The following is an 11,442-nucleotide window of genomic DNA, read 5'->3' as shown; positions in this document are numbered from 1 at the left end:
AGTACTCAATGACTTCATGTGACCACACCTAGTCCTATCTAAGTACTCAATGACCCCGTGTGACCCAGCCTAGTCCTATATAAGTACTCGATGACCCCATGTGACCCACCCTAGTCCTATATAAGTACTTAATGGCCCCATGTGACCCCATCTAGTCTTATATAAGTACTCAATGACCCCAGGTCAGCCACCCTAGTCCTATATAAGTACTCAATGACCCCATGTGACCCCCCCATGTACTATATAAGTACTAAATGACCCCATGTCTCCCACCCTAGTCGTATATAAGTTCTCCATGACGCCATGTGAGCCACCCTAGTCCTATATAAGTACTCAATGACCCCATGTGACCCCCCCCTAGTCCTATATAAGTACACAATGACCCCATTTGACCAACATTAGTCCTATATAAGTACTCAATGACCCCATGTGACCCACCCTAGTCCTATATAAGTACTCAATGACCCCATGTGACCCACCCTAGTCCTATATAAGTACACAATGACCCCATGTGACCCCCCCATATCCTATATAAGTAATAAATGACCCCATGTCTCCCACCCTAGTCGTATATAAGTTCTCCATGACGCCATGTGACCCACCCTAATCCTATATAAGTACTCAATGACCCCATGTGACCCCCCCTAGTCCTATATAAGTACTCAATGACCCCATGTGACCCCCCCATGTCCTATATAAGTACTAAATGACCCCATGTCTCCCACCCTAGTCGTATATAAGTTCTCCATGACGCCATGGGACCCACCCTAGTCCTATATAAGTACTCAATGACCCCATGTGACCCCCCCTAGTCCTATATAAGTACTCAATGACCCCATGTGACCCACCCTATTCCTATATAAGTTCACAATTACCCCATGTGACCCACCCTAGTCCTATATAAGTACTCAATGACCCCATGTGACCCCCTCATGTCCTATATAAATACTAAATGACCCCATGACTCCCACCTTATTCCTGTATAAGTACTCAATGACCCCATGTGACCCCCCTAGTCCTATATAAGTACTCAATGACCTCAGGTCAGCCACCCTAGTCCTATATAAGTACTCAATGACCCCATGTGACCCACCCTATTCCTGTATAAGTACTCAATGACCCCATGTCTCCCACCCTAGTCGTATATAAGTTCTCCATGACGCCATGTGACCCACCCTAGTCCTATATAAGTACTCAATGACCCCATGTGACCCCCCCTAGTCCTATATAAGTACTCAATGACCCCATGTGACACACCCTATTCCTGTATAAGTACTCAATGACCCCATGTGACTCCCCTAGTCCTATATAAGTTCTCCGTGACGCCATGTGACCCACCCTAGTCCTATATAAGTACTCAATGACCCCATGTGACCCCCCCTAGTCCTATATAAGTACTGTGACGCTACTGTCTATCCCAAGGGATGGTGTAGGCGGGGAGGGAGGAGTGATTCCCCCCCACCGCTTGCGTTCGCGTCCCAATAGGGGACTTCCTATAAGACCCGGGCGCCTTCGATGTAATTATTTAATAATTCCCGAATATTTATTGGTACAGAGGGGGTTCTAACCCTCGTACGCGAATATAGGGGTGGGGTGCTAATACACTAACTCGCTAATTTCGATTGAACTCTCTTTATTATAAAATCGGTGCTTAATACAATACCCGATCCTTCGCACGTGGTATAACGGTGTTACGCGGGGTCCTAAATGTGGGCGCGGCCTAAGTCGTGCGAACGCGGCTGAAGCCCCGATGACGTAGTAGTTAGCCCCGCGCTCGAGCCACTAGTTGGCGTTCGCGGCGGTCCCGCCGAGTCGCGCGGTACTCGCGCGCCTCCGGCGGATTCGTAGGCTAACCACGACGCGACGTTACGCGGATGGGTCCCTATCCCCGCGCGTGCGCGTCACCCGACGGTTAGTCGCACTGACTCCGTTCCCGCGTACTCAAACACCACGACGACCCGGATTGTTTACGTCGAGGACTCTAAGGTCATTAGTCCTCACGGGGATTATACTAAGTCCGCGGCCTTGAAACGAATTACGGGACGTTCCCGTCAACGGTCAACTCACAACTAATCGATGCAATAGCGAACACTTTTACTAATTCGCGCCTGTACACAATAAGATGCTCGTAACCGGTCCGACGGAATGACCACTCCGCTAGGTTACCCGCTTACCCGTGACAGGTGAGCAGGGCCAGCGGTTCCCTATACAACCGGTCGGTGCTACGAGCCCTAAAGCCCTAGCACACCCCGGGACGTCACTGGACTTTATTACACAATGAATAATCACCCAAATGTCTGCTTACAATAGGCAGGCTCTCTTCTTTCTTTCTCTCGCTCTCGCTCTCGCTTCTCTCTCTCGCCTCTCTCTCTCTCTCTCTCTCTCCTTCTAGTCCTTGACACTGGCCCGAAGGGCAGTAGGTTTCCTCTGGCCGGTATGGATTCGTGGCGGTGGCAGTCGCTGCACTTTATCGTGCCTCCCAATTTCCGTTCGGTAGCGGCTGTCACTCCTGCGGTTCGTACCGGCTGGGGGAACTATATCGGGCACTATGTGTCACCTCTGACATCTAAACTACGTGTGTCGGGGCAGTCCGCGGGAGCAGGTAAGGCCCTGCGCCTGTCCCGCCGCTGCCCCGCTACACCCATCGCGCGGCACTAGGGAGCCGACAATTTATCGATCCTAGATCAATACTTATCGGTTGATAACTCCCTAGTTCGTACGCGACCCGCCTATCTAGCGCTTGAGATTAGCAAAGCGCTAGAGGGCAGCTATAGTAACGTTGCGAGAACGCAACGTTACAACTCCCCCCTCGTTAGGGCCAACGTAGGGGTTGGTCAACTTCCTCCCGGTTGAAGTCGACCCTGGGGTGTCTCTGGTTCGATTTAATTTCTTCTGGTGCGCGCAATCCTACAATAAAAAAACGCTCGCTTCACATTCACACATACTTTATTACAAAAAAATTCGGCCTACATAAACGATAAAAAAAAATTAATTATTTGGCTCGATACAACAACAAACAAAAAATAAAAAAAAAATATAATAAAAAAAACAAGACTCTATATAAAAAAACACAAGACGCGGACACGGACGGTCTAAATATTGAGGAGGAGCTCATCCTCCATGGCCTCCTCCTCCCTTTTCTTCTCCTCTGCTCTCTCCCTTTCCTTTCTCTCCTTTTCCCTCTTCCTCGCCTCCTCCTGCTTCCTCTTCTCCCTCTCTTCCTCTCTTCTCCTCTCGACGGCAGCGCGGATGCGCTGCCGCCGAGCCTCATCCTCCCTTTCCTCCTTCTGCTTCCTCTCCTCCGCCCGCCTCCTTTGCTGGGCCCTTCCCTGGCCCTTCCGGCCACCCCGTCTGCCCCGGTGTGCCTTTTTCTTCGGCTTGGGTACAGCCGGCCCGATTCCCGCCGCTGGTGGCGGAGGCACCCTCTGCGGGGGAGGACGAGTGCCCGTACGGGTGCGGGAGTAACCCGCCCCCCGCCGGAGCATCTCGTTCTCCCACCGCAGACGGCGATTCTCCTCCTCCCAGTCGGCGGGCTGCGGTCCGGTGTACCCAGAGGCCTGGGCTTGGTGGTGGGCCGGAGGGTAGGGGGTACCCCGCTCAGGATAGCGGGGCGGAGGGAGGGAATACCCCGGCTGGTATGGGGTGGAGGTTTGGTGGTGGTGGGTGGGTGGTGGGTAGGCGGCGGTGGGTGGACCCACTGCTGGTAGGGGTCCGGGCAGCGGAATCCCTTGTAACCAGCAGTGGGTTACCACCTGTTGTAGGTAGGGATCCATTCTGCAAGGAGAAGTGCACCGTCACGTATCCGTAAAAAAAACAATAAAGAAAAATCACGCGACACACTCATCCATCCATCACACACACAAGTCCGCACTCAGGTTCGCGAGGGTTAGGCTGGGTCTCGACGTGGACGCAGGCGTGCCGTCCACGTAGACGGGGCGGAATCCGACGAGTCGCTCACGATCGACATTTTCCGTTTTCCCGGAGTCCCTTTCCGTTTACCGGTCGGTTTTGGGGAAGGTGCAGGGTCGTCGTCCCCTTCCCCCGCAACGGTTTCCTCACCCGGTTCATCGGCGTCCGGAACGCAAAACGACGCGACAAACGGTTTTAGATCCGAAACGTGGACCTTCGGATTACTACGGCCTTGATTTTCTAGCTCGTAGACGACCGGCGATATTACGCGAACTACTTTAAACGGGCCCTCGTACGATGGTGCTAGCTTCGCAGCAAAATTATCAGCAGATGACGATAATGGTCTGCCGCGCCGCCATACCACGTCTCCTACCTGATACCTGATATCGCGCCGGCCACGATTGTAATAGCGGGCTTGACGAGCACTCGCTTTTTCTATCTCTACCTGCACGATATCATGAATCAAAGGAAGACGTTTTAGTCGCGCCACCCAATTTTCGGGGTCGCTCCTAAGTATCGTACGAGAACCCTCAATCTCTCGCCGTAGATTCGGAGTAATTACTGGGTCTCGACCGAGGTTAAGTAATGCGGGAGATACTCCAGTCGACGAATGCATCGCGGAATTAATCGCGAAACGGAATTCTGCAAGATGAACGTCCCAGTCTCGGTGGTCGCTCTCTACGAATATCCTAATCATCGTTTTAATTACCCGATTCACGCGTTCTACCGGGTTAGCTTGCGCGTGATACGGCGGAATAGTAAATTGCCTAATCTGATGCTCATTTAGAAATTTGGTCACTTCCTTATTTACGAACTCGGTACCGTTATCGCAAAGAAATATTTCCGGTGATCCCCAACGGTAAATAACCAGCTCGCTAAAAGCTTTCAAGATGCTTTTGGCGTCAGCTGTGCGGATCGCTCGCATTTCCACGTAACGACTGAAGTTGTCGAGGAAGACTACTACGTAACGCTGTTGGGCCTTACTCGGTGGAAAGGGGCCCATTATGTCTCCCGCAACCACAGTCCATGGTCGCTCCACTACCCGAGTTCCCATAAGTCCTACAGGGGCAAGCTGTACAGCTTTATGTTGCTGACAGACTTTGCACCCGCGGACGAATGCTACGGCGTCTTTGAAAACTCCCGGCCAATAGTAATCTTTACAGATTCTAGCGTGAGTTTTCTGAACGCCAGCATGTCCTGCGGAAGTGTTATTGTGAGCTTCCTGTAGGGCTAAAAGTCGAGCCTCTCGCGGGAGGACTAACTTCCACGCATCATAATCGCGACCTATCGATTCGAGTATCACGTCCGGCCGATGGCAATACAGCCGGTTTCCCTCAACTTTCCAGTCTGGGTAAGCCCGCGGTCGCTGAATTACTTTTCCGCGTCGTGCTGTATACCACGGGTCGCTCTCGAAGTCGATACGCGACTGTGTGACCAAATTTTCGCTCGAATTTTCGCTATTTTCTTCGTTAACTGCGGAGACGCATTCATTTTCGGTGCCTACTGGGAGGGCGCGTGATAATGCATCGGGTACGTGATGCAATGCGCCTTTACGATGAACCACATCGAACGAATGATGTTGTAATTCGAGGGCCCATCGACCTAATCTCCCGACTGGATCTTTCAAGTTGTGTAGCCAACGCAAACTACTGTGATCCGTGACAACCGTAAAATGATAGCCTTCTAAATACGGTCTTAGTTTCCGAATTGCCCACACGATAGCGAGACACTCCTTCTTGGTCGTCGTGTAATTCCGCTCCTCTTTGGATAGTACTCGATTAGCGAATACAATCGGATGCTCTTCAGTTCCGTGTCGCTGAGTTAATACTGCTCCTATTGCATAGTCGCTAGCATCTGTCTGTACTTGGAAAGGTCTCGAAAAATCGGGCCTTGCCAAGACCGGGGCCGAGCACAGCGCTTCCTTCAATCGCTCAAAGGAAGTCTGTTGCTCTTGATCCCAATGCCAGCGCACGCCTTTATGCAATAACAAGACGAGTGGAATTTTGTCCTTCGACAGGTTGGGTAAGAAGCGTGCATACCAACCAACCATCCCTAGGAATCGGCGTAGTGTTTTTAAGTCTTTTGGCGGCGGATAATTCATTAATGGCGCGGTTCGCTCGGGATCGGGGGCTAAACCATTACGATTTATTAGATACCCAAGGAACCGCACCTCCGACCTGCAAAATTTACTTTTCTCGCGATTGATTTCTAGACCCGCGAATCGAATAATATTCAACACACGCTCTAACCATCCTAGGTGTTCCGCGAACGTGTTCGTTACGATTATTATATCGTCCAGATAGACAAACACGTATGGATCGAACTCAGGCGGGATTAATTGGTCCATCATTCGCTGGAACGTCGCAGGGGCATTCGTAAGACCGTACGGCATACGCCTAAATTGGAAGAGTCCTTTTCCGGGTACTATAAGCGCTGTAATTTCCCGACTCTCGTCTCCTAGCGGTATTTGGAAGTACGCTTGACTTAAATCTAACGTCGAAATGTATCTCGCGTGGCGGAGTTTATCGAGAATGCTATCGATATGCGGGATCGGGTACGCGTCTTTGCGCGTTACCTCATTCACGCGTCGAAAATCTATGCAAAATCGATATTTCCCGCCCGGTTTTGGTACTATAACCGGACAGCTGGCCCACGCGCTCGTGGAGGGTTCGATAATCCCTTCACCCAATAATTTATCGACCTCTTCGTGCGCTACTTTATAGATCACCGGCGACACTCTCCTTGCCGCTTGGCGGATTGGAGCCTGACCCTGGACATCTATATGATGTTTGACCAGGGTAGTCGCCGGGACTGGTCCAACTATCTCGGGGAAGTTATCACTTAGAAACTTCTCTAGTACCACGTTTTGCTCGCTAGTCATTTCAGCGATAGCAAAACATGAAGATACGTGTGTCTCATTTGAGCTTGCCGCGTTTATTTTCGCGAATCTCAAATTTACTCGGTCGCGCGTTTGCCATAAATCGCGCGAAGTATCAATTATAACTCCGAATAATCGGAGAAAATCCATACCGAGGACACAGTCGTAGTCTAAAACCGGTACCACGCGGAAATACATTACTTTCTTTGTTTTTCCTAACTCTAATTCTAGCGCAATAACCCCTATTACTCGTGTTTCCGTACCATCGGCAGTACGCATTACTCTATCTTGCGACCTGTCAATCTTCGCTTGGATTCTTTCCAGCGTTCGATGTCCGAGGTACGATCGCGATGCTCCCGTATCTATTAGTGCAGGAAAAATTTGTCCAAATAATTCTAGCTGCAAATAATAGCGGCCATCGGTATTCGGTTGATTAGGGAACACATCACTCCGAACACAGCGACGAGTTCGGATTGTGATGTTCCCTTTCCCCCCTACCTGGCCAAGAGTCGCGGTGCGCTCCTTGGACAATAATTCGTCCAAAGCACACAAATGATCGGATAAACTACTCGGTTCCGTTTCATTTATCGAATCTTCAGGGTTACTTTCTAATGAAGGTCGTCTTCCTACTTCTGAGGTAAAACTACAAACGCTCTCTTCACTAGAATCTTCAGCGCTAAAGTCCGGTCGCGTCGAATTAGGCTCATCTTCTGACTCCGAGGTCGAAGGGTCCCGCAAATCTTTTTGTTCGCTTTCCGACGCGTAATCTTCGTAATCCGTGCTACTCACCGATGAGTCCCTCCACGATTCGGGGTCAGTAAATCGTACTGTCCTACCCGATTTACGAAGATTATCAGCCGGGCCCGCGCGAGCTTCCTCCGCGAGCCCTACTGTCCGTTTCCCGGATTTCTCGCATTCCCGTATACATTATTCAATAGGCTCTGACCTATTGTCGACGCGGACGTTGTTGGTGGCCACTGCGCTTGATTATAAGACAGCGCGGGAGTGGTCACCGTTTGCGGTGGCATCGGCGCCTGCATCCCGGCGGCCTGTTGGGCCCACCAGGGTGCAGGTGCAATCGCGGCTTGAGTCGGCTCACGCGAAGGACACTCTCTCGCGTAGTGTCCTCTTCCTCCACAACGATGGCATATCGCTGCGTCGCGGAATTGACCCCCACGATCCTGATATCGCGACTGACCCGCTACATGTCCTCCCGGCGCTCGTGAGGAGGAGGTTGGTCTTCTCTGACCTTGTCTTGGAGCTGCAGCGATAGCACCTAGCTCGTCCGACGAATTGCTACGGTGTCCGCTATGGCTTGAGCTCCCTTTCCTACTCCCTTTGTCAGAATGTCTTCGGGACGATCTCCCAGACGATTTCTTAGGAGATTCCCGCGAACTATCTGACCCCGAGCTAGAGTCGCTGGTCGATCCAGACGAGCGTCGTTTGGATTTACCGCGTTTTCCTCTCCTTGAACGCGACTTTTTCTTTTTCGGCTTCTCCTCGTCCGATTTCTTCGCGTTCTTGCCGGTTGCGTCGCTTTTTGTCTGTTTTTCGGGCTGTTTTTCGCTTTTCTCGGAAACTGCAGAGAGAGCTTCACGATTTTTACGCGAAGATTTATCCTCTTCGCGCGTTTTCGTAGCTCCAGGCGGTGGTTTAAACGCCTTGTCTATCTCCGCGTTCTTCTCTATTTCCCGACCTATTTCGCGCAAACCCGTGAATGAATCAAAATCCCTGCGAAACATTCTACGGCGGTAATTGGGACGTAGGTTTCGATAAACCAGGTCCAATTGAACCGAGACGGAAGGGGTCGGCCTAATTTCTTTTAGAATCGACCGAATACGCACCAAATACGCCTTGATCGATTCGCCCTCCCTTTGTGTCTGTTGTCGCGCCTTCTCCCATTTCGCGTCGTTATCCTCCTCATCCCCGAATTGGCTGAGGAAGGCCTCGCGGAAGTCACGCCATGTTGAGCAGGAGCTGCCTTCGACCTTAAACCAGGCTTTGGCTTCCCCGCTCAACACGACGGGGAGGGTTTCCCTGATCTCGCTAAACGTTAGGTCGGAAACATTGCGGCAATGTTCTAAGTTCTCTATAAAGTCTTCGGCGTCGTCAGCATCGTGATTCTTAAACCGAATACCCCATTTCCGGAAAGCATCTATTACCCGTGTTCCTCTCCGGCTGGAGTATCGTGAGCTAGACTCGCTCGATCTTTCCGAACTCGATGATCTATTTCGCGATCGGTATTCAGAGGGTTGTCGACGGCGACTAGTCGCACCCCGGCTTGTTCCCGGCGAATCTCTACTAATTTCGCGGGGTTGAGGCATCTCCGGTGCCCTTTCGACCGGTGCAGACCCTTGCGCTCCTGCCGACTGATACGCAATTACTAATTGCACGATGCTAGCTAGTAGTTCGGGCGGAACCGCTCCTAATGCGGAATTTCCCACTCCTACCGGCGCATTTCGTTCCCTCGAATACTCCGGGTTCGCTGGGGTTCGGTTGGGTGGTTCCGAAGACCGCTCGTCAAGATCACGCCTTCGGAAGCCCGACCTGTCTGAATCTGATTCAAACGTAACCCCTCGTTTCGGTTTCGGCGTTAGTTTGCGATTTTTATCAATACATGTCAAATTCGAGTCGCTACTCTCTTCTGACATGTTTATCTGTCGCGAAGTTTCCCCTCCCCGAGGGGTCTCAAACAATTCACGAAGCGCATCTTCCGATTGCCGACTTAATTTCGGGTTCGTTTTCGGTGTCGCTAATTCGTCCTCGTTGGTTTTTATCGCCGACGGTGTCGGAAGCGGCTGAGGTGGGACGGCGGGGTGGAATGGTTCCAATTCATCCACCCGCGGATTCCACTGAGCTGCTTCCGGTCCGAAACTCTCACGTAACCTATGACGCACAAATCGATCGCGTAGTTGATCTTCCGAGCTATCGCGTGTATTTAGCTCCGCGTCCGTCAGCGCCATGATTAATTTACTACGCGGCATATTTTTCGCGTACCGTCGTAATTCGTTACGTTCCGTTAATATTTCACGATCGCGTACTGACATTCCACTCGATTTGTCGGAATCCGACATAATTCTCTATTTCCGCAAAAAAACAAAAAAAAAATTCTATCCGCGGTAGGGGTGCGAGAACAAAAAATTTTCCGCTACTCGACCTACAAAAAAAAATTGTTCTCAATTCCCAAAAAAAAAATCTTACTCTCGCCAAAAACTATTCTCAAATCTAAAAAAAATTAGCACTCTACCACGCGTACGAGACCTCACTCCGTGGGCCCCACGTTGGGCGCCAAATTGTGACGCTACTGTCTATCCCAAGGGATGGTGTAGGCGGGGAGGGAGGAGTGATTCCCCCCCATCGCTTGCGTTCGCGTCCCAATAGGCCACTTCCTATAAGACCCGGGCGCCTTCGATGTAATTATTTAATAATTCCCGAATATTTATTGGTACAGAGGGGGTTCTAACCCTCGTACGCGAATATAGGGGTAGGGTGCTAATACACTAACTCGCTAATTTCGATTGAACTCTCTTTATTATAAAATCGGTGCTTAATACAATACCCGATCCTTCGCACGTGGTATAACGGTGTTACGCGGGGTCCTAAATGTGGGCGCGGCCTAAGTCGTGCGAACGCGGCTGAAGCCCCGATGACGTAGTAGTTAGCCCCGCGCTCGAGCCACTAGTTGGCGTTCGCGGCGGTCCCGCCGAGTCGCGCGGTACTCGCGCGCCTCCGGCGGATTCGTAGGCTAACCACGACGCGACGTTACGCGGATGGGTCCCTATCCCCGCGCGTGCGCGTCACCCGACGGTTAGTCGCACTGACTCCGTTCCCGCGTACTCAAACACCACGACGACCCGGATTGTTTACGTCGAGGACTCTAAGGTCACTAGTCCTCACGGGGATTATACTAAGTCCGCGGCCTTGAAACGAATTACGGGACGTTCCCGTCAACGGTCAACTCACAACTAATCGATGCAATCGCGAACACTTTTACTAATTCGCGCCTGTACACAATAAGATGCTCGTTACCGGTCCGATGGAATGACCACTCCGCTAGGTTGCCCGCTTACCCGTGACAGGTGAGCAGGGCCAGCGGTTCCCTATACAACCGGTCGGTGCTACGAGCCCTAAAGCCCTAGCACACCCCGGGAAGTCACTGGACTTTATTACACAACGAATAATCACCCAAATGTCTGCTTACAATAGGCAGGCTCTCTTCTTTCTTTCTCTCGCTCTCGCTCTCGCTTCTCTCTCTCGCCTCTCTCTCTCTCTCTCTCTCCTTCTAGTCCTTGACACTGGCCCGAAGGGCAGTAGGTTTCCTCTGGCCGGTATGGATTCGTGGCGGTGGCAGTCGCTGCACTTTATCGTGCCTCCCAATTTCCGTTCGGTAGCGGCTGTCACTCCTGCGGTTCGTACCGGCTGGGGGAACTATATCGGGCACTATGTGTCACCTCTGACATCTAAACTACGTGTGTCGGGGCAGTCCGCGGGAGCAGGTAAGGCCCTGCGCCTGTCCCGCCGCTGCCCCGCTACACCCATCGCGCGGCACTAGGGAGCCGACAAGTTATCGATCCTAGATCAATACTTATCGGTTGATAACTCCCTAGTTCGTACGCGACCCGCCTATCTAGCGCTTGAGATTAGCAAAGCGCTAG

The 11,442-nt window shown here is 51.6% G+C and overlaps 1 protein-coding gene across 1 annotated transcript; it reads right to left on the bottom strand.

Moving 5' to 3' along the window:
• Nucleotides 1–3,092: 3,092 nt before the first annotated feature.
• LOC136774647 (MAP7 domain-containing protein 1-like) lies at nt 3,093–3,773 on the bottom strand. The gene has a single exon (XM_066729066.1). It carries the CDS (start codon nt 3,771–3,773, stop codon nt 3,093–3,095), a length of 681 nt encoding a protein of 226 aa, XP_066585163.1.
• Nucleotides 3,774–11,442: the final 7,669 nt, after the last annotated feature.

Source organism: Prorops nasuta, unplaced genomic scaffold (assembly GCF_024137725.1).
Source record: "Prorops nasuta isolate Cenicafe-Biocafe unplaced genomic scaffold, Cenicafe_Pnas_1.2 PNAS00001, whole genome shotgun sequence".
Taxonomy (NCBI): Eukaryota; Metazoa; Arthropoda; class Insecta; order Hymenoptera; family Bethylidae; genus Prorops; species Prorops nasuta.
The sequence above is the reverse complement of the archived record's forward strand: the minus strand, read 5'-3'. Positions and strand labels throughout refer to the sequence as shown.

What these genes read in the sequence shown, in the direction of transcription:
- LOC136774647 (XM_066729066.1), bottom strand. Translation starts at nt 3,773, where the DNA reads ATGGATCCCTACCTACAACAGGTGGTAACCCACTGCTGGTTACAAGGG.